This window comes from Podarcis liolepis (assembly GCF_965112155.1).
Source record: "Podarcis liolepis genome assembly, chromosome: 9".
Classification (NCBI taxonomy): domain Eukaryota; kingdom Metazoa; phylum Chordata; class Lepidosauria; order Squamata; family Lacertidae; genus Podarcis; species Podarcis liolepis.
Genome location: NC_139564.1, coordinates 74,148,225 through 74,171,837, shown reverse-complemented (window position 1 = coordinate 74,171,837; position 23,613 = coordinate 74,148,225). Strand labels below are relative to the sequence as shown.

Sequence of the window (23,613 nt, the reverse complement as noted above, 5' to 3'; positions counted from 1 at the left end):
GGTGGTTTCCTAAAAAGAAGCTCAACAATGTTGAGGTCTTCCTAAAACCTCAACAACTTTCAGGGTGTACTGGTTTTTACTTGGCAACCCTACTGGAACGACCAGCTGCTGCTGCAGGTGTTATTGTGCTTTGAATTATCTGGTCATGGCTTTGGCATCTGTGAAGGGTGGGTCAGGGTTTGGGTGACCTGTAAGGAGAAGGAATTGGGGCATGGGTAGCCGGGGGAGGCAGTTGCCCCCCTAGATCAAGTAAAGCAATAGAAATACTTAACTAACTGACCAATCACGTTGGTTCTGACCAAAGTCCCCCCCCCAAAGTCCTGCCTGCTCCTAACAAAAATCCTGGCAACCTCCATAGATTGGGGGAGGTGTAGAGGAAGGGGGTTGGCCAGGGAGGGGTTTTTTGTGGTGTTGGTAAGCAATGTGAGCACGGCCTCTAGCAGTTTTGTAAATTGCAGGCTGCAAAGGCTCCTTTAAAGATCTATGTCTATTACAGTGGTACCTCGGGTTACATACGCTTCAGGTTACAGACTCCGCTAACCCAGAAATAGTACCTCGGGTTAAGAACTTTGCTTCAGGATGAGAACAGAAATTGTGCTCTGGCGGCGTAGCGGCAGCAGGAGGCCCCATTAGCTAAAGTGATGCTTCAGGTTAAGAACAGTTTCAGGTTAAGAACGGACCTCCGGAACAAATTAAGTACTTAACCCAAGGTACCACTGTATATGTTTTCTGGTTCATCAATCGACTTTCCCTCCCCTTCCCTGGACTTTCTATGCATCATGTACTAATGATGAGATCCGAGAATGAATTTTGGAAATGTTTTAACTCTCTCTGCTGCTGTCTGTATTGCCACCTAGTGACTAAAGTGCAGATTTAACCTACAGTATTGAATCTTTAATACGGTATGTAAAGTTAAACGAACTGATGATGAGGCTTCTGCCTGAGCTAGTTACAGACCATAAGTTGTTTCTGCATTTTCATGGACATTCAGATTTGGCATCCAGTCACTGAACTCACCCTCAAAGCAGAAGTTATACATTTAATATTTTCGGGTAGGCAGATGGTTCCGATGTGTAAAAATGGTTTCGATGTGTAAAAATTCTATCTAATATGCTGCAATTTGAAGCAGTCATGTTTTAATTTATTTCATGACAACCTGTCCCACCACCCTCCACCTTTGTTTTCCAGCTCAGTGTCAAACCCCATCAGAAAATAAAGGTAAGATATCTGTTTTTGTTCCTTTTTTGAATTTAAATCTAATGTGCAAATACTGAAAAATCTTCCCAGATTTTCTCACACAAAGAGAGACAAAAATGCCCATATTTCACTCAGAGTAATTAATGCTACTAATTCACCCCATGTAGGAACTTGGCCAACATACCGTATTTTTCGCCCTATAGGACGTACTTTTCCCCCTCCAAAAATGAAGGGGAAATCTGGGTGCGTCCTATGGGGCGAATGCAGGCTTTCGCTGAAGCCTGGAGAGCGAGAGGGGTTGGTGCACACTGACCCCTCTCGCTCTCCAGGCTTCAGGAAGCTCCTCGCAACCCTCGGGAGACCGGCTCCGAGGGTTGCGCAGAGCTGCCTGCAGTCCCGGGACCAGCGCAGCTCTGCGTGGCCATCAGGAGCGGGGCGCTAAGTCCTGCCCCGCTCCGGATGGCGGCGCAGAGCTGCCTGCCGTGCCGGGACTGCAGGCAGATCTGCACCGCCATCCCGAGCGCGGCGCTAAGTCCCGCCCTGCTCCGGATGGCGGCGCAGAGCTGCCTGCCGTGCCGGGACTGCAGGCAGATCTGCACCGCCATCCCGAGCGCGGCGCTAAGTCCCGCCCTGCTCCGGATGGCGGCGCAGAGCTGCCTGCCGTGCCGGGACTGCAGGCAGATCTGCGCCGCCATCCCGAGTGGGGCGCTAAGTCCCGCCCCGCTCCGGATGGCGGTGCAGAGCTGCCTGCAGTCCCGGGATCAGCGCACTTCTCCCCATCGCCAGCCCCACAAGCTCGGGGGACAGCGGGGAGGCAGAGCATCCCTTCCCACTGTTCCCTGACCTGGTTCTTCCAGCCCCGCACCTGGGGGGGAAATAATTCTCCCCCTTTATTTCCCCCCCAAAAAACTAGGTGCGTCCTATGGGCCGGAGCATCCTATGGGGCGCAAAATACGGTATCTATGAACCTCTTCATATTTAACATAGGGTGTGCTTTGCCATATCACTATTTGCCTTCCTGAATAATAATAATAATAATAATAATGCTCATGGAACCCTTGTTTTAAAACAGCTGTCCTGGATGCCAGTTTGCTTCTGGGCCCAATTCCATGTGCCAACATGTTTAAAGCCCTAAACAACTTAGATGCCTCAGTCCTGTGAAGAGTTTCCAGACAAGCCACTAATTAATAAATTCAAGGAAAGTGCTATGTTTAATACTAGATTGTTTTAGGTAGAATACTTAACAAGAAACATTTGTTTACTTCTCTCCTGATTTCTTACAGCGACATGCGTGGACATCAGCTTGGGATCCTGCAATGATGTGTCCTATTCAAAAACAATTTTCCCTAATTTGCTGGATCAGAAGTCCAGAGGAGTGATTGAATACAGCTCCGAATATATCTTGATGAGTGTGCTCCATAACTTGCTGCAGGGAGAATGCAATCCTGATCTAAGGATTCTAGGCTGCTCCATTATGGCCCCAAAATGTGAAGAGGGGAAAATTGTTAAGCCTTGTCGTAAAGTTTGTGAAGCTCTGAGGAAAAATTGCCTTCCTGCCTTTGATGCGATTGACATGGCATGGCCATATTTCTTAGACTGCGATCGCTTTTTCGTCGATGAAGTAGAAGGATGCTTTGATCCATTAGCAAAGCTGCGAGGTAAGAACCGAAGCCATGTCTGCATGTTGTATATTATTCTGCGACGATCAGATCCAGTCAGCAGGCCTAGAAATTTGGCGTGTCCTTGTAAATAAAAGGACTAAAGGCCCTGGCCACAATCCAAAGTATTTATGTCTGTAGGCTACAGAATAATTCCTACCGATATAATTCCAATGTATTAGGGACTTTGACTAGAGGTCAACTGAATTACTCATTTTGTTACAATTGAATATTGGTTGCTGAAATCAACTTGTTTCAACTTGAGTTGAATCAGATGATGCATTTGTCATCTGGATTGCCAATCAGCCAGTCTTTTAAGAAGGAAAGCGGAGATGTCAGTCACATAATTAGATATGTAGCTGATAATTTATGCACAAATAAACTAACCAGATTACTGGCATAGCCTGTACAAAACCACCTTGGGTTGACATCTGTTTAGGTCCATGTAAATCAGTCCTGAATGAAATAAAGTATTTGGTGTCCAGTTGGCACAAAGGTTTTTATTGTACATCACCTTGAGGCAATTGCGTAGAAAGTGATCAATAAACTGATGATTTAACATATCCTGCACACAGATTGGTTAAATCTCAATGTGATTTTAATGCCAAAAGGGTCAGATTAAGATTAGTTGATGTCTTGGAGTTGCAATCATTTGATCAGGAGGGAGCAGAAAAACATGTCTCTTTATAGTACAAAGAGGTATCACTCTAGCTAAAGGAACCAAGATTTTATGTCTTCAAGCATGAAGATCTCTTTTGCAACCATTTTATTCTTCCTTCATACTTCACAACAGCCATGTGGGGCAGGCTAGCCTGAGAGCTGGTGATTGATCCAAGGCAGGAAGTGAGCAAAAACAATGATGAATTAAGTGGAAGTGTAAAACTGTATATGCTCAGATTATTTTCATTTTGGTTTTTAGGCTTGACAAAATGTTTTTTGCTTTGGTGTTTTGTTAAGATTTGTGAAACTCTACAGGCTCAGATTACTTTTTTGTAGTCCACAAAATCTTATGCCACAACAAACTTGTTAGTCTTTAAGATGCTACAAGACTTGTTTTATGATATTCCAAATGCGTCTGAGACGTTCACAAACAGAGCATGATGGGGAATAAGGTCTGCTGGACATAGTTCTCAGAGACATATTTTCTGCCTGCAACCCAGGGAACAGGATGACTTAACATGGGGTAAGTGTGATCCCAAAATAGAATATTAACCACCTACTTACAATTGGCTATCATGTTTGATTTACACATATCTTTTTATTTCTTTGAATTACATTTGTCCCAGTTGTGTTATGTCCTCAGATGTTGGGATAATCTTCTACGTGGGCATAACAATTAGTGAGCAAACCACAGCTACATCAATTTTCTTGCATTGCAGGGGAAACTGAGTTTGTAGAAGATGCTCCCAGGGAGGTTCCTACTTTCATTCAGTTCACCCACCACTCGTACTCACAAATGGTGAGAGAATTGAAAAAGGTAGCATCCAGATGTTCCCACATTGCTAAGTTGTACAGTATCGGCCGCAGCTTTGAAGGGAAAGACCTCTTTGTGATTGAGTTTTCTACTAGTCCTGGACACCATGAATTGCGTGAGTAATGGGCACTAGAGGTATATGAAATTTGTTCAGAGTATTGGCATTGCTTGAACCATGGCAAACTGGAAAGAATACTCCTGTCCCTTACTGTTAGCTACACTAGGGATTGAGACCTGCATCAGCGAATAACGACTAAATTAAATGTATTTATTTTGCTGTTTGGTAATAGCAATGTTCAACTGCTGTAATATTTATAGAATGAGCATGTCAAATAACCATAAATGAACTATTGACTTATTGCATGTTTATACCAGATCCTGTTTCCACCCTCCAGCAGTGGCTTAGTGTGGGTTGCCAGAACCAGGGCTGCACCTGCTCTGTCTGAAACAGAGCCTACCCACCCCAGGAAAGAACTCTTTGGTGGTGGCACACCTGTGCCTCTCACCTTGAGGCATGAAAATGTGGGATGTGAAACACAAGAGCAGTCAAGTACAACATTCCTAGAATGAACATGTTTACACATGGGGAGGAATGTTTGTCCAGCCAGCAGGTAAACTTCTTGTTTCCTTCTGGGCTGGGACAGATTTCCTCAAGTGACTAGAGGTGGGTGTGGCCTCACCTGTGCAGGTAACGACAAACGCACAGGGCAGGGCAGCCATCTCTCTCTCTTTCTCCACATGCATCGAAGAAGCAACATCTGCTTAGCCAAAGATGCCCTCTTGGCTTCCAGCCAAGAGAGGACAAAAGGACTGTCTCCTTATGGAATAGTTTCCAAGTATATGTTACTTTTCTAAGCTAAGTTTGCCTTCTGGGATCCGATTGTGAACAGAATGTGTGAGTAAACCTTTTTATACTTTTATAGAAGACTGTCATGTCTTATCCTTTATGAGGGAATAAGGGGAAAATACCAGAACAGTTATTATAGAGGCTTTAGAGAGCCTGAGCAAACACATCCGCTGTAAGTTTAAAAAGGGGAATGTTACTCTGCTAAATTGTGAACTTGTTAACACAAGTTGGGAAAGGATATAATCAGACAATATATCCTCTCCTGCATCCCTGAAGATTCCCACAGAAAAGGCCAGTCTGGGGCAGGGAGAGATCAAATGTCTCCCAGTGGTTCTTACTTTGGCAGTTTGTGACAGACACCTTGATGAGGGCAACACAAAACACAGTGACCGCTGAGCCAAGTCTCACGGTCTGATTCTTGAAAGTCATCTTGAAAGCCAGATAAAACATATCCTGGTTCATCTCTTCACAGTTAAGCCAGAGTTTAAATACATCGGCAACATGCATGGAAATGAAGTTGTGGGCAAAGAATTACTGATCTACCTTGCCCAGTATTTGTGCTCTGAATACCTTACTGGGAATTCCAGGATCCAGACGCTGATCAACAACACTCGAATTCATCTCCTTCCTTCCATGAATCCAGATGGATATGAACTCGCAGCAGAAGAGGTCAATACCTAGCAGGGGGTTGGGCAGAACTTTTGTTTTGTTTTGAAAAAATATAGTGCTAAAAAAAAATAGTGCCCAAGGTGTCTTAACAATGAATTCACAAAACAATATTTAAAAAACTAAAAAACCTCTTTTGCTTTTCTTTGGCAATAGTGTGTGATTTGCATTTTTTATCTGAGTCATCCAGAACAATTTATTTCTGCTTCTTGGTCAGGAGTTTGTGGTCAGCAGTTCCTTCAGCTCTGTAAGGCTGTAGCACCCAAGCTACAGTTCTTCTCTTTCCCCCTCCCCCCCATAATCCCAGGTAGAAGGAAATCCTGCAACGTTAATATGTTGTGTCTTCTCCAGTTATCAAAGACATGTGCAGGAAGATGAATCAAAGGAGATACTTTTGGAGTTGCCATCTCCTCCCCTCTGCTTCCCCCTAAGGTAAAATTCCTCCCCTTAGTGACCAGGGCAAAGTAGTACAGGTAGGAGGCCCCCTCAGACACCCCAATATCTGAACTGACCACTTGAGTTTTCTACTTCATTTTCACGGCAAGCAGGCCCACTTCTAGCTGTGACTATTTTGTTTAGATTACATGTTAGTTGCTGTTGTGGCTCTTCTGGATTTCCTCTGGTGCTTCAGTGCACCATCTCAAAGTAGCAACAGAGTTGTGGAGCTTATCCTTTTGTTCACTGCTTGACCAGGGGGCTGGCTACAATGGATGGACGAATGGGAGACAAACAGCGCAGAATCTGGATCTTAACAGGAACTTCCCAGATTTGACGTCTGAAGCTTACAGGCTATCAAGGATCCGAGGGGCTCGTACTGACCACCTCCCAGTTCCACAGTCTTACTGGTGGGGTAAGGTATGGATTGCAAAAGTTTATGAAACATGTTCTATTTTATAGGCCATTAACATAGTATCTAAAAAGGTAAAGGTACCCCTGACTGTTAGGTCCAGTTGCGGACGACTCTGGGGTTGCAGCGCTCATCTCACTTTATTGGCCGAGGGAGCCGGCGTACAGCTTCCGGGTCATGTGGCCAGCATGACTGAGCCGCTTCTGGCGAACCAGAGCAGCGCATGGAAACGCCGTTTACCTTCCTACCGGAGCAGTACCTATTTATCTACTTGCACTTTGACGTGCTTTTGAACTGCTAGGTTGGCAGGAGCAGGGACCGAGCAATGGGAGCTCACCCCATTGCAGGGATTCAAACCCCCGACCTTCTGATCGGCAAGTCCTAGGCTCAGTGGTTTAGACCACAGCACCACCCGAGTCCCCTAACATAGTATCTAATTGCACATTTAAAAAATCCTTAGATCATCGGGGCTAAAATACCCTTTGGTGCATAGTCTGCCTTATTTAATAATAATAATAATAATAATAATAATAATAATAATAATAATAATAATAATAATAATTTATTATTTATACCCCGCCCATCTGGCTGAGTTTCCCCAGCCACTCTGGGCGGCTCCCAATCAGTGTTAAAAACAGTACAGCGTTACATATTAAAAACTTCCCTGAACAGGGCTGCCTTTCAGTAATGCGTGTCAAAATGACCTCCGTTCTTAATTTCATGAGCTACGGTGATATCCTTCTTTACACAGAGCACTTTCATTAAAATGTTACAGCGGTAATCTTCAGGCTGTGTTTTCCATTCATAAGATCTCAATGAGGCCATATTAAATGCATCTTAATGTGGTCACTTTAAAATGTTCTTCAGGTTGCCCCTGAGACGAAAGCTGTGATGAAGTGGATCAAATCTATCCCGTTTGTCCTGTCTGCCAGTCTCCATGGGGGCGATCTGGTTGTTTCCTACCCTTACGATTACTCTGTACACCCCCTGGAAGAGAAAATGTTTTCCCCCACCCCCGATGAAAAGGTAATATTGCATGACAGACCCATTCGGAGTAATGCGAACCTGTGTGAATTTGCAAAATGGCTGACCAAAGAATTTGCTAAGAATTGCCTGACAAGAAAAGTGTGATAGTTCTACAAACAGCAATTGCTTGCATTTAAATGGCTCACCACGCACATCCATTGCAGTTTAGAACAAGAGTCATTATATTTAAGAAGAAAATGTCTGAATCCATTGTCCCAGGAAACCCAAGTCTTAGTCCCCCAGGATCAGCAGGAAACATTGAAAGAGCAGCTCTGAGTAAAATTAAAAGGCAACAGAAGGGGGCAGTAATGTCATTTTTATTTAGTCTGTCAGAAGAAGCCCTTTTACTCACTTTCTTTGGGGTTGCAACTCCCAAAGCATCTTTATTTAGAAGCCTATGGGATCTCCTTCCAAGTAAATTTGTCTAAGATTAGAGTGAGCTATTACCCTCTGAAGAACTTTAAAATGCACATTTCTCATTTTCCTCTTGTGCATTTTATTGCCTTAAATCGCTGAATTACAAGAGAAATATTTCACTTTTATCTCATAAAATGCTCCCCACCCCTTTTAAGGCAATCGTACATGTAGTATTATATATCTGGATTCATCACACCAAGCAGGTAAGATGTCTATAAGATGGAGCCCAATATATTTTGTGTGGATTCTCAGGGCCCAGGCATCATTTTGGGAAGGCCAGTATAGACTTGGAATATGGGTCTCTTTCCCACACATATATCATAATCCTATCCTATACATTCAATCTCATGAGTCATGGAAGAAAAGTGTTTCTCCAAATTCTGGAATGACATTTCTAACATTTCTGAAATTGCACCATGGGCAATGCCAGTGTTTGTCTACTAATCCCCAAAACACACACATTTTTTCTTTGCTATTATTTTGCTTTTTTGGGTTATTTTTGTAACTTTGTGTTCGTCTCAGTAAAGGAATTATACCACCAATGTTTTGAATACCACCCCCTCCTTAATGGATTCACAAGGCTGCAAACATTTTATAAAGCATGCCATTCCCTTCAAAGTTTTATTTTTATGGTCTTTTTTCATTGCAAAATCATGAATTATCTCCCAAAGGTCAATTTCTTCTGGCAAATATATACTTGATAGACAAAATAGCTAAGTGACTCACAGAGCAATCCTATGCATTAGAGATTAGGCTGACTTTGTTCAGTGGTGCTTACTTCCCTCCAGTGGTGTAGCGTGGGTTGTCAGCACCCAGGGCAAGGCAAGTAATTTGCGCCCCCTAACCCGTGGATGTGCGCCCCCTAACCCGTGGATTTGCACCCCCTAACCCCCAGATGTTGCGCCTGGTGCGGCCGGGCCCCCCCTGCACCCCCCACGCTATGCCACTGCTTCCCTCTAAGTCAGCATGGCATTGCAGCCTTATCCACTCTGGGGTTCTGGTCGAGCACGTGCAGTTTTTAATGAGTGGCCCTTTACACCATTCGCAAGGCTGGATCTTTGCCAAAACAAACAAACAAACAAACAAACAAACAAACAAACAAACAAGAATCAGACAGTACAGTTCTATTCTCTCCTGTTTCTTGTGAGCCTTTTCAACGTGGTGATGCTAATGGTGCTATTACCTGTCTTTTGAAAGCATTAGACTGGAGTCACGTGATGCTTGCGGCCCATTGTCTTCATCATTTGCCAAAGACAGTCTCGACACTGAAATCATCTTATTCATCAACTTCCCTAGTTAGTGTATTACCCGAGTCAGACTGCAAAATGGCTTGTTTTTCTGGGAAAAGGCTAGAGGATTGTTGGTGTCGTTTAGCTCCCCTTATTTAACTTCCTTGCATTTCTGACTCCTTGACTGATATGTATAACCAGTCCCAGAAACAGTGGTATGCCGTGTGAACGACACATTTACTCACATAGATTTTAGGCCTGTGATTCCTACCAGCATCACGGGCTATCACTCTCCCTGGTTATTATGGGTGCTTTGTCCCTTCCAGCGGCTGCATCCCTCTCCTGCTGTGCACAAGGAACCCAGGGACTTGCAGTTCTTGAGAACACAAGCACAAATCTTTCTGTCTCTAAAGCTACAAATGCTAGCTTTTCTGCAGAAACACACTCTCCCTGTCCTAGACAAGGGTCCAGATGCACAACTCATTGTTTGGAAAGTTAGTTCTTCTTTCCTAACACAGAACCTGATTGATTGACTCCAGCAGATCTCACAATAGGTATGTAGATGTAGGTGTGGTACGCTGGTTTGACATCAGCAGATAGGAAGTGCCTACAGAGGGTGGTGAATACAGCACAAGATATTATGGGCTGTCCCGTGAATCCGCTGGATGAAATAGCGGAAGAACGTTGCCTCAGGAGAGTGAGGAAAATTCTCAGGGATGATTCACACCCTGGCCAGCACTTTCTTGATCTCCTGCCCTCGGGCAGAAGATATAGAAACATGATTAGTCGCACCAACAGGGTAAATAACAGCTTCTATCTGTGGGCTGTTAGGCTGCTGAATGAAAAGATAACAACAGGGCAACTGACTTTTGGGTTTGGTGGGTGTGCGTCAGTAAATGAGGGGAATTAAGACTAAGAGAGCTGAGTGGGGGGTGCTCGTGTAATCTCACTGTATACAAGTTGTACAAGTGACAATAAAGTATTTCAATATTTCAATTTCAATAGATACAGGAAAAATAATTTCCCAGAAATATTCTGAAGCATGATCTGCAATTTAGTCAGTTTGGACCAGGCTCTGCTGGTTCACCTGGTGGGAGAGTCAAGGGCTCCCACAGTTTGATCAAGTGCTGGAGCCAATGCAAGACTGGATTCACCTAACCTGAATGTTCTGCTGCCTAATCCCAGATGTGTTGGATTGTGCTGTAGCCATTCAGTCAGGAGGAAAATGCACGCTGTCTTTCTCAGAGGCAACTTTTCCAGTTCTAGTGAGTCCTGGCATAGATGAAGACCTGATAGCCTCATTTCAGTGCATGGAGCAGACTGGGAGGCATTCTCTGACACCCTGCAGTGTTGGGTATTCAACTGAAAGGGGAGCTAGTCAGGCAAGAAGAGGTATTGAGGGGAGAGCTAAGGACACAGTGTCCCTCAGCCCAACAGGGGATAAAGGTGGGGTGGGAGATACATTGGGTGGGGGCCCCAGTCACAAAGAAAGCAAAAACCCCAACCCAAAAAGGGTGAGAGTCTCACCAGATAGCTCTGAACGTTAGAGACGTACTGGAGCTCTGAAGGCATTTGTGACCCACAAAGAAGTAAGATGGGAACCCTCAGGATCTGTTTGCCCATTGTCAGCCTTGGCTTTTGGAGCCCAGAAAAATCTAGCCTTGTTCCTTATCCACAGCTGCTTCACATACTGCCCAGAAGCAAAAACAAAGAGAGTGTGAGCTACCTGCTTCAGGTTGTTGTGCAAAGGCAAAAACAGTTGACAAGGTTTTAGTTTGGCTAAACACCCAACACCATCTTTACAGAAGAACTGCTGCCACTTCTGGGTTCTATGTGACGTGGACCTCAAAATATAAACAAGGGGAATCATAGAATCATAGAGTTGGAAGAGACCACAAGGGCCATCGAGTCCAGAAGCTTAATGCGTTTTAGTCAACGGCCTGCAGCCTGCTTTGTCTGTGGTTCCTGCTATTAGTTAACCTAGAACTCGGAGTGAAATGTGCTTCACCAAAGGAGGCTTGCCTCTTCTTGCTGCTGCAGCCTGTCTGCCCTTCCTCCAGAAGCTGCTCCTCAGCTGCAGCCCCTCTGCCGGCTGCCCGGTCACAAGTCCTTGGGCTTTGCTGTCTCCCCCTCTTAATCTCCACGGCACATGTGCTTCTTTGTGCCTCCATAGCATTTGCTGGTTTCTCTCCTCCAGACACTTCACCACCAGAATATTTTAGCTAGGCAAATGCACAGCTGAGTGCCTTTCTCTTGAGGTTTTTCAAAGGCTGTTAGCAGAATATCTGCAGTCTAATGCAACTGACATCAAACCAGGGCTGAAATAAGCCCTTTTAATTTATGCCTAGAGAACAGAGGTGCCCTGGAATGGGCATTTGTGACTTCGCTTGCCAGATCTAGTCAAAGAAATGCTGAGCATTTAACACCTTTGGAAACCTATAAGAGAGGTTTTTAAACTTTGTTTTATACCATCACTGCTCGTTGCCTAGAGAATATATTTTTATTAGGCGACTAATGAAAATAAGCATAACAACCCGAAGCATTTGCAGTTAGAAATTGTGCTGCAGTTTAAAACACACAAATTCTAAGTGGTGGTTGGACACAGATGTGGAATCATTATTAATAACAATATGGTAATAAAAAAAAATTAATGACCAAGAATCCTCACTCTGCTGATGTAAAATTAAAATAGCAACAAAAACTTCACACAGAACAGACAAGGATCCAGGAGGGAGACTGACAATCAAGGTTCCTTTGTTGCACCTACAAACGAATCTCATCGGGTTCAAAACTAGACTGCTTCCTCTCTTTTTTTCATTCATTAAAAGAAGAAGAAATGAAGTGAGCAACAGAAAGTAACATGATAGGAAATTATACAGGATCAGAAACTGTAAAATTTTCTCTTTTTTCTCTTTTTCTCTTTTTGTAAATGGCTTTGAGGATTCCCCCACCAACAATCAAACTCCGTCTAAATTCAAATAAAGAAACAAGCCAGCCAGCCAGCCAGCAAGCCAGCCAAAACATTATGCCAAACATTTTCAGCCCATTTAACTAGAATAGGCTGGGGGTGTTTCCCATAATATCCCAGTACTGGTGGGCTGCTGTGCAGGTCACAACCTGTTTGAAATGTCCAAATGCAAGTGGTAACATCAGGGATTTAATGGACATGTGCTTGCAACATGTGTGTTTCAACAACTGGAAGGCAAACAGCATTTGGAGTAAATAAAAATAATTTAACTCTCTCTTGTTTTTTTAGATGTTCAAATTGCTGTCTAAAGCCTACGCAGATGCACACCCTGGCATCTCGGACAAGTCAGAAATGCGTTGTGGTGGAAATTTTGTGAAGCGAGGAGGCATCATAAATGGTGCTGAGTGGTACAGCTTTGCAGGAGGTACATCTCTTTAGCATTTGATAACTCTGCAAGAAGTCTGAAATTTCTAATCTTAAATTCTCAAAGGAAATTTCAGTAAGGCTTTTGACAAAGTCCTCCATAATCATCTCAGGAGGAAGCTGGTAAAATGTGGGTTGAATGAGGAAGCTGTTAGGTGGATTTGTAGCTGGTTGACTGACTGAACCCAAAGAGTGTTCATTAATGGTTCCTCGTAATCCTGGAAGAAAGTGACAAGTGGGGTGCCACAGGGTTCTGTCCTGGGCCTGTTGTTGTTCAACTCTTTATAAATGACTTGGAAGAAGGAATTGAGGGGATGCTTATCAAATTTGTAGATGACACCAAACTGGGAGGGGTAGCTAATGCCACAGAAGACAGAATCATAATTCAAAATGACTTTGATAAATTGGAGAATTGGGTACAAGCCAACAAAATGAATTTCAATATGGACAACTATAAGGTTCTGTGCTTAGGCAGGAAGAACCAGGTGCACAAATCTAAGATGGGGAACACCTGGCTTACTAGTTGTACATGTGAAAATGACCTAGGGGGTCTTAGTGGACCACAAGCTTAACAGTGTGATGCAGCAGCAAGAAAAGCTAATGCTATTGTAGGCTGCATCAACAGAAGCATAGTGTCCAGATCAAGGGAAGTCATGGTCCCACTCTATTCTGCTTTGGTCAGACCACACCTGGGAATACTGTGTCCAATTCTGGGCACCACAATTTAAGAAGGATGTTGACAAGCTGGAATGTGTACAGAGGAGGGCAACCAAGATGATCAAGGCTCTGGCAACTAAGCCTTACAAGGAGCTGGGTATGTTTAGCTTGGAGAAGGGGAGACTGAGAGGAGATACGATAGCCACCTTCAGATATCTAAAGGGCTGTCACATGGAAAAGGGAGCATGCTTGCTTTCTCCTGCTCCAGAGGGTAGGATCTGAATCAATGGTTACAAGAAAGGAGATTCCGTCTAAACATCAGGAAGAACTTTCTGACAGTAAGAACTGTTCAGCAGTGAAACAGACTCCCACAAGAGGTGCTGGACTCTCCATCCTGGAAGGTTTTTATAGGTTGGATGGCTTTAGCTGAGATTCCTGCACTGCAAGGGGTTGGACTAGATCACCCTTGGATCCCTTCCAATCCTAAGATTCTATGAAATAGACTCTTGAAATGGACAAACCACACAATATTTTCACATATTATAGCAATTCCTAGAATTTCATGGGTCAGTGTCATCGTAGTGTGTCAATGAAGCTATTGCGAGTTGAGAAAGAGAAACTTTGGCTAAGTGTGCTGATATGTTATTTATTTCATTTCTATCCCACTTTCCCCTCCAAGGAGCTCAAGGTGACTCTCCTGCTCCTCATTTAATCCCCACAACAAGAACCCTGTGAGGTATAATAAAAAAATTCCTTCCAGTAGCACCTTAAAGACCAACTAAGTTAGTTCTTGGTAGTTCTGAAGTGTGCATGCACACGAAAGCTCATACCAAGAACTAACTTAGTTGGTCTTTAAGGTGCTACTGGAAGGAATTTTTTTATTTTGACTATGGCAGACCAACACGGCTACCTATCTGTACCTGTGAGGCAGTGGCGTAGCGTGGGGGGTGCAGGGGGGGCCGGCCGCACCGGGCGCAACATCTGGGGGTTAGGGTTAGGGGGTGCAAATCCACGGGTTAGGGGGCGCAAATTACTTGCCTTGCCCCGGGTGCTGACAACCCACGCTACGCCACTGCTGTGAGGTAGGCTAGGCTGAGAGGAAGTGACTGGCCCAGGTTACCCAGCGAGCCTCATGTGGAGATTTGAATCTAAGGCTGGATCAACACTGATAAAAAAAACGCTAAGAAAAAAAGTTATATCTGTCAATGCAATTTCCCATTGGCTGCTGGTGTCGCATTTTTATACCGCATTTATAATGTTATAGCTCACCAGTATAGATTAGTCCTAAGGACTAGCCTCCCAAGTCCTAGTCTAATACTCTTAACGGCTACACCACACTGGCTGTAATGTAGGCTTGACTAATTTGTGATCCATCAAACCAAATGTATTAAAAGGGAGAGAATGATATATCTGCCAGCATTTCACAGATGGAAACGGTGATGTGTTTTTATCTTACCAAGAATTACGTACTTTACACTGTTGACAAGACACAACACTACCTGCTTTATTCGCTTGTTTTGCAGTAATCTGTCCTCTGCTGAATTTAGAGCCAAAAGTGTGATTCACTGGAAGCAGGGAAATGCTGTGGACACATAATTGCCCCACAATCTGTTATGGATAGTTCAAAATATCTTAGCAACTGTACAGAATGAAACAATAACAATGTTTATATCCTGCCTCTTTTCTATAAAGAGATCCAAGGTGGCTTATGGATAAAACAGAAACAGCTGAAAGCATAGAAAAAAATAAAATTAAAAGCAATGAAACACTGATTAGTATTTAAAACAGTGCTTTTTTCAGGGGGTACTCGAGGGTACACAGTACTGGCACCTCGTTGTTGTTGCTGTTGTTGTTAAAAAGTGTGACGCTTACTGTAACAGCTTCATGGTGAGTACTGGCACCTATTTTTCTAGGGGGGAAAAGCACTGATTAAACACACAGACATATAAACACACATATAAAAGATAGAGTAAAACATACAGATAATAACAACAAGAACATCACAACACCAGCCCTTTCCTTAAAAACAGTCAGGCAGAAATGGTAGGCTGTGCTGTATTTTTCACGCACAGATATTTATCTACATGTGCACTAGAGGCAAAGTGCATCCGTGCGCCTCCTAAGAGCTGTAATCTTGACGAGGGAGCCGAACACTGAAGACTGACTACTCCAGCAATTCACCCTAACAAAAACGTAGCATGGCATCCCTAAGGGACAGGAGCCAGACAATAGGCTCTTTCTCTGGCTGATACTGTGGGTGAATGGGAAGGTTTCTGAGGAATCGTTGTTCTTCAGGCATCTGTTTCTAGAACGGCTAATGAGACAAGAGAAAAGTGCGAGTGAACCAGGCGATTTCAAGCTACACTGGACCCACCTCCCATGTGGAGACATGACTATCTGAATAGGGAACTGGGCATTTGGAATGGACTGAAGAAGTCCTAGTGGAGCCTGGAAGTGGTCTCTTCCCCCTCCCTCAGTGAGACCTCCTGTGTACCAGGAAGCGGTGAGACTGCTACCCACTTGGCACAGAGATAACCACAGTGGGTTGTGGGATCTATTCCAGATGATACAAATCCATTCCAGAGTTTTGGCAGAACAGAATGAACTCACAGAGGTATAGAATGATAGAGTTGGAAGGGACCCCAAGGGTCATCTAGTCCAACCCCTGCAATGGAGGAATCTCAACTAAAGCGTCCATGGCAGATGGCCATAATTCCTCCCAAATTTTCCAGAGTTGAACTCCAAATCCCTACTTAAGTCATATTCACATTTCACATGACTATGTGAATCTACATTGATTAGAATGTGATTCTGTTCCAAAAATAATCCCCCTGTTTCTGTTCCACATTCACACAATGCAGCAGCTAGACTGGTGACTGGGAGTGGCCACCATGACCATATAACACTGGTCCTGAAAGATCTTCATTGGCTCCCAGTATGTTTCCGAGCACAATTCAAAGTGTTGGTGCTGACCTTTAAAGCCCTAAACGGCCTCGGTCCAGTATACCTGAAGGAGTGTCTCCACCCCCATCGTTCTGCCCAGACACTGAGGTCCAGCACTGCGAGAAGTGAGGTTACAGGGAACCAGGCAGAGGGCCTTCTCGGTGGTGGCGCCTGCCCTGTGGAATGCCCCCCCCCAGCAGATGTCAAGGCAATAAACAACTATTTTACTTTTAAAAGAGGCGGCCCTGTTTAGGGAAGTTTTTAATGTCTGATGCTGTATTGTTTTTAATATTTAGTTGGAAGCCGCCCAGAGTGGCTGGGGAAACCCAGCCAGATGGGCGGGCTATAAATAATAAATTATTATTATTATTATTATTATTATTATTATTATTATTATTATTATTATTATAGAACTAAACCCTGGGAGGCTCCAAGTTGCTTTAGTGTCGTATCAAAATGCCCCCATCAAATACTATCACTGATGAACCTTCCAATCTTCCTCTTTTCAAGGAATGGCAGATTTTAACTACCTTCACACAAACTGTTTCGAAGTTACGGTGGAGCTTGGTTGCGAGAAGTTTCCCCTGGAAGAAGAACTGTATTCACTCTGGCAGCAAAACAAAGAAGCTCTTCTGAAGTTCATAGAAATGGTAGAGTTTCTTCTGACTTCTTTCTTTCTCCTTCCTTTTACTGAGCTGCTCACCAAGGATGGTTTGTGACACGATTTGACTCAAGGGACCCAGCTGCCTTTTCCACAAATGGGCTGCAAGTAGCAGTCCACAGATAACTCTGATGTAACTTCCTCCCTTATTTGAGATTATAGCTGAAGACCTAGGGCAAGCAGTGTCCAAATTCCTGCTGTCAAGCCAGTTACGTGGGCTCATTTTCCATTCTGTTCATTCTGGGCAGGGCCGGCCTGTCCATGAAGCAGACTGAGGCAGCTGCCTCAGGTAGAAGAATCCGAGGGGCACCACCATGAGCCCCCATCGCCGCTGCCAGAGAAGTGAGGAGAAGCAGTTGCGCTCCACAGTTCTTTGATTCTAAAGTGTAGTGCAGACAGTGTTTTTTTCTGGGTGTGCTGAAAGGGTATGCAGTACAGCACCTTTTTTCTAGAAGAAAAGCACTGAATTCAAATATCATTTTTACAGCCATTTTTGTACAGGGCACTTCAGAACAGACCTTCTTGAAACCCTTATTGGGAAGGCTGCAGCTTATGTTTTTGAAGCAAATGCTATCTTAGATCAGTGGCCTCGCAAGTCTACCAGAACAATAAGTGGCTGCAAAATTAGGAGCAACAAGACATCCCTTACCAGGTCATTAGCAGGTATCTGTTGTGTATTGTTCTGAGGAGCCTGGTCATAATAGGGATTTAAAGTAGTTAGGAATATGCCCGTTTCCCTTCACGGGCATTAAGTTACTCCTCATTAAGCATCCCTGTTTTATTTGCAGTATCATCTTTCAATACAAAGTCCAGTCCAGACCCATAAATTTATTTTTATTTTATAGCTGATCTGCTTTAGAGAATCCAAATGGGACTCACTCGAGACAAAAGGGCCTGCGAATAAATGAGCCCCTAATAGAGATGACTGAGTCAAGTCACTTTGTGTTTAGCCATAGGCCATTGTAACAAAACACTGACCTCACCTAGTAAAGTCTGGGAAGCACTGGAGGAAGAACAGGAGTGCGGAGGGAGCGAACCACCCCCGGCGCCACTATTCCGGTAGGGTGCTGTCACAGCAGGCCCCCTGGACACGTGCCACGCACCCCCCATGCCCCAGGAGCCATGCCACCAGAACACGCACCACACCCTCACGGGTGGCGTGTCACACCTCTGCGGATGGCGTGCTATGCCCCTGGGATGCGCATCATGCCCCTGGGGCGCTAGCCATGTCCCTGCCTGCTCTCCACCCCTAGTAGCGGAGCATGCAGCTTCGCCACTGCTGGGAGGAGCCCTGAATATAGCACTTAGGGAAGCAATAAACCAAGGAAATTTCCTGAACAACCGAGGGTCCTCTCAGTCAAAACTTTTGCCTCATTCCACCCCCGCATCCCAATCATCGCAAAAAAGGGCCACTCTGTGCATGGTAGATAAATCTTCACATGATAATCAATTCTAAACATTCCTGGGCTCAACCACCTTTTTCAAGTTCAGTGGATGGTATTGTGCCCTCTCATAAAGTTTCACCCGAAACAGAAATGTAGATTGATGGATCTCGCAGCAATAGATGGAACTCCACTCTCTGCTCTGTGGCAACCCCTCAGGGGAAAGCCTTACTCACCAACATCTCTTCTTCGTTCAATAAGCAGCAATTAACTTCATAGCGAAGTAAAAATTAGAAACATGAGCTATTTACAGGATATTTACAAAAATCTTTCATACTCGAAATATTTTGAAGCCAACAACCAAACACAGTTACTATTTTTTTAAGTACACAATTTTTCATAAAACCATGGAAGATTGGGGGAGGATGAATAACTGATGAATTTGTAACATTGAAGAAGTTGCACCCATCATCAAAACCTGATGAAAAGTCAGTTAATTCTGCCCTTCACTTTTCTGTCTTCACATCTACTTTATGTCAAGAAGATGGAGAAACATGGACATGATTGGAATACGCTCTCTCTTGCAGACAACAGCCCAGGCCCAAGCAGCAACTTTATTTGTAGTTTCAAACAAGGTTGATGGGGCTGATCAGTTAGTTTTACTCAGTCCTGGGTTGAATATACATTCCCCTGCAGGCCTGACAAAGTCACTCTAGAGTGCCTGCTGTGGCTGCAGACACCAGTGTGGGAGAGACATGTTTTGTTGCAGCTGGAGCAGATGAAACATCCAGAAGTGTTGCTACAGGTGCATGATGGCATTTCTTCACTCTGCACTCCTCCCAGAGGTCATTCCTCCTCTGGTCACTGCTATGGATGCACAACATGAGTGTCTGTCTCTAGGCACTGTGGTTGTCTGCAAGGGATTCCCACATGGTGGGGGTGATGTTGCCAACCTTTATGTCACGTTTGCAGACATCTCTGCCTTCTTCTTTGGCGATCCCCCGTAGCCGAGTAAGATTGTCTTCCATAAACACGGTTTTAACAATGAGTCCGTAAGTGACTGTGGAGGCCAATTCTGGATCCACATATCCTTCCACAAGTGGGGACATAGGCTTCCGGGCAGGAGTAACACAGAGTTGGTCTGCCAATGGGCCTGGTGTCTGAAGCCAGCTCCCTACAGATCACATCCTATCATCTTCCATTCTGTGGATATGACCAAGCCAGTGTAGACGTCGCCGAGACAGAAGGGTGAACATACGGGGAATGTGGCCTCAAGAGAGCACATCTTTAAGACTCTGTCCTGCCATGTAATGCCCGAAATCTTCTAGACGCAGTGCATGAGATGTCACTCCTAACAGTTGTAAGTTGCCTACATAAAGCAGCATGTTCAACACACAAGCCTGGTTGACCTTCATCTTGTTATTGGATATAGGCATCACATTCTCCCATACCCTTTTGGAGAGGTGAGCCATTACCGTAGCTGCCTTGCCAATATGCTTGTCCAGCAGTTGGTTATGATGGAGCCTATGTAGACAAAATTGTCTACCGTATGTGGTCAACAGTGCTGATGTGTGGGGTCCTGGCGATGTCCTGACCCAGGATGTTGGTTTTTCCAGGCTGGTGGTAAGGCTGAACTCCCCAAAGACTTGGGGAAATGGTTGATGAGTCTCTGTAGAGCTTCCTCAGAGAGCGCTGTCAAGGCTGTGTCATTTGCAAACAAGACCTCTTGGATAAGGACTTTTGTCTTGGTGTGGGTCATGACTGTTTGAACAGACCCCCGTCGCTCCTCAAATAAAAGTCCACACTGTTTTCAGTTGAGCTTAAGGTGAAAGAGAGCAGCAGGGAGAAGAATATGCTAAAGACAGTTGGGATGAGAACACAACCCTGTTTCACACCATACAATTAAAATCATAAAATAAAAACCGCAAACAACCACAGAGGTAAAATGCCATTAAACTCTCACTACACATTCAGATTTTAATGGTGCTAGTGAGGAATAGATACAATACGTTACTTTATTACCACCTGTTAAAATTGCTGTCTCTTTCTTTGTAGGCTCATCGTGGAATAAAAGGAATTGTATCTGACAAATTTGGAAACCCGATAAAGAATGCCCGAATTTCGGTCAAAGGCATCCGTCATGATACACTTGCAGGTAATAGAGTTCGATGGAGAAGCAAATTAAAGCCTGAAACTGGGAGGTGGGATTCATCTGAATATCACAATATTCTTTTTTCATTTCAAATATAGTAATATTTTATTAATTGATTCACTTATGCAACAACTTATTTACCTTCAAGTCAATTTACAAAATCCAAAAGCAATAAAACGACTTGCACATTAATTGTAACTAATAAATTAAACTATCAAAATACAGTAGTTCCTCGGTTTATGAACTTAATCCATTCTGGAAGTCCGTTCTTAAACCAAAACTGTTCTTAAACTGAGGCGTGCTTTCCCTAATGGGGCCTCCCACCACCGGTGCCCTTCCACTGTTCAGCTTCCATTCTTAGACCGAGGTAAAGTTCGCAAACCGGGACACTACTTCTGGTTTTGTGGAGTTCATAAACCAAATAGTTCGTAAACAGGGCTGTTCTTAAAACGAGGTACCACTGTATCAAAGGAAAGATCAAAACAAGGGAAAAGCCAATGTGATGCTCTCCAGATGTTGGATTGCAGTTCCCATCAGCTCTGACCATTGGCCATGCTGGCTAGGGCCGATGGAAATTGTGGTCGCTTCAGGGGGGGGGGCTCCATCTGCCCCTGCCACCACAGCAGAACTCACAGAACTCTTGTGGAAGTCTTGACACCAGTAGGTGAAACTTTGGGGTGGCAAAGTAGGATGGGCTGCCCCTGATTGTAGGGCAACAACATTTTGGGGGCCACATGTTCCCCAGGCCTGTGTGAGAATAACATGGAAAGAAGCATCCCTGTCTGTGGTTCTCCAGTCTTGGTCTCAAACTGCTATAAAGGTTTAATAGTGACAGGAAAGTTAAATGAGCATGGTTTCAAACTAGAACTGAGATATGAATTTCAACAGGGACAAATATAAGATTCTGCACTTAGGCAGGAAGAACCAGAGTGGGGCTTAAAGCTGGGTCCCCTCCGTCCTAGTCTACGACTACATTATACCATCTCCAGAGCATCCCACTTTCAATAAATCCTATACTACTGAAATAGACCAATGAATATGCATATGTGGAAGTATCATTCTATAATGTTTGAAAATTTAAAACAATACATTTGTTTCCTTTAGCTGCCGGCGGAGACTACTGGAGACTGCTGCCTCCTGGTACATACGTTGTCAGTGCTCAAGCTCGCGGCTACAGTAAAGTCCTGAAGAAAGTGACTTTGCCTGCCAAGATGACCAAGGCTGGACGGGTGGACTTTGTCTTGCGACCCCTCCTTAGTAAGCCCCCTCGAATTGGCCATGGGGCCATGGGCACAGCATATGAGCGTTATGATCCACTGGAACATTTTGACCCTCATGCTCAACATGCCCAGCCAGAACCAAGAGATGATGGAGGGCAGTCTGTCCAGCCGAGAGAAAAACCCTGGTGGTGGTCTTACTTCAGCTCTCTTGATCAACACAAACCTTTGTGGCTGCTTAAACATCACTAAACTGTTCTATGTCGCACTCTTCATCTGAGCACACTAGCAGTAAATTGCATTTCCAGCTCTACTTTTGATGATAACAGAAGTATTTGAATCCGATTCCATTGTGAATATAACATTGCCTTGCTTTCCCCCTCCCTGCATTTTCTTTACTTCAAAATACAAAGAAAATATTAAAATTAGTATGCTCTTAAAGCTGGATGTAGCGGTTAATATTCCCCAGTACTTCGCTTCCCTTGTGCCATTGTTGTTAATCATCAGATTTATTATTTATTAGGACCCTAAAGTACCTGAAGAGAAATCTTTCTGATCCTTTAATGCATTTTCATACATGTCTTAACACATTCATTACTGCAAGTGAAAACACCCTTTAGGAAAAATTGGAAAAGCCTTTTCTTCTATACACATTACTTCTACTTAACTTGGTACATTAATTTCCCCATCTGAAATGGTTTCTTAAAAAATATCACTTAACGTCTACATTGGTTTCCATGTAGGCTTTTGAAAAGTATGAAAGAAGAGATCCTCATTTAAGCCGGCAATGACTTAAATGGGGTGGCCGGATTCTTTCAGACTGAAAAGGACATCATGCTCTTGCTGAAACGAAGATTCAGCATGCGTTTCTCAAAAACAAGTCATGCTAGATGAATCTCCTTTCTTTTTTTGATAGAGTTAGAAGCTTGGTGGATCAGGGGAATGCTGTGGATGTAGCGTATCTTGATTTCAGAGAAGTCCCCAGCGATATTCTTGTGAAGAAGCTGGTAAAATGTGGGATGGACGAGGCAACTGTTAGGTGAGTTTGTAGCTGGTTGACTGAGCGAGCCCAAAGAGTGCTTATGAATGGTTTCTCCATCCTGAGTTTTCTGAAGCTTTAATTTTGATGCTATTGTCTCCACCACTAGTTATTTAATTCAGATGGAACTACTGAGGAAAGTGCTTCTGGAAGTTTTTGAGACCCACCAGCCACCCGACAGTTTGTGTCAGAGCACATCCCACAAGGACAGGGAAGCAAATATTGGGAATAAGGATCCCAGATAGATACAGGAAGGAGCCAGGCCAGACCATGATTTCAGCTCAGTATCATTTAACTATTTGTCAAAATAAAAAAATTCCTTCCAGTAGCACCTTAAAGACCAACTAAGTTAGTTCTTGGTATGAGCTTTCGTGTGCATGCACACTTCTTCAGATACACATGCATGCACACGAAAGCTCATACCAAGAACTAACTTAGTTGGTCTTTAAGGTGCTACTGGAAGGAATTTTTTTATTTTGACTATGGCAGACCAACACGGCTACCTATCTGTAACTTTAACTATTTGTGTTCTGGATAGGACAAGGTGTATTTGTGTTCACTCCTGACCTTGTCATCATGCGTCCTGAGGGAAGCAATTAAGGTGCAAATATGGGGGGGTGTATATGGAGGGGGATTTCCCTCTCACTAAACATTGCTGTTTTGAATGCTCAGGAAATGCAAATCCCCTGATGAAAGAAGCCTGAGAAAGGACATCTGGATGACATACAAGCCAGCTTCCTGAAAATAAAACCATATAATAAAGAAATGCAATGCAAACTTGCGCACACCTCTCTCTGGCCAAGTGAGAAA

General features: G+C 44.0%; 1 protein-coding gene across 1 annotated transcript in view; it reads left to right on the top strand.

The window, feature by feature from the left end:
• The window catches only part of CPZ (carboxypeptidase Z), a 30,773-nt gene extending 8,568 nt beyond the window's left edge, over positions 1–22,205 (top strand). Inside the window, exons 2-11 of the mRNA XM_083460726.1 lie at positions 1,189–1,218; positions 2,481–2,855; positions 4,235–4,444; positions 5,649–5,845; positions 6,536–6,697; positions 7,557–7,715; positions 12,618–12,753; positions 16,863–17,002; positions 20,451–20,550; positions 21,652–22,205. Coding sequence (XP_083316852.1) covers positions 1,189–1,218; positions 2,481–2,855; positions 4,235–4,444; positions 5,649–5,845; positions 6,536–6,697; positions 7,557–7,715; positions 12,618–12,753; positions 16,863–17,002; positions 20,451–20,550; positions 21,652–22,016 — 1,874 coding nt within the window. The 3' untranslated portion in view covers positions 22,017–22,205. The remainder of the gene's footprint in view (positions 1–1,188; positions 1,219–2,480; positions 2,856–4,234; positions 4,445–5,648; positions 5,846–6,535; positions 6,698–7,556; positions 7,716–12,617; positions 12,754–16,862; positions 17,003–20,450; positions 20,551–21,651) is intronic.
• Positions 22,206–23,613: the final 1,408 nt, after the last annotated feature.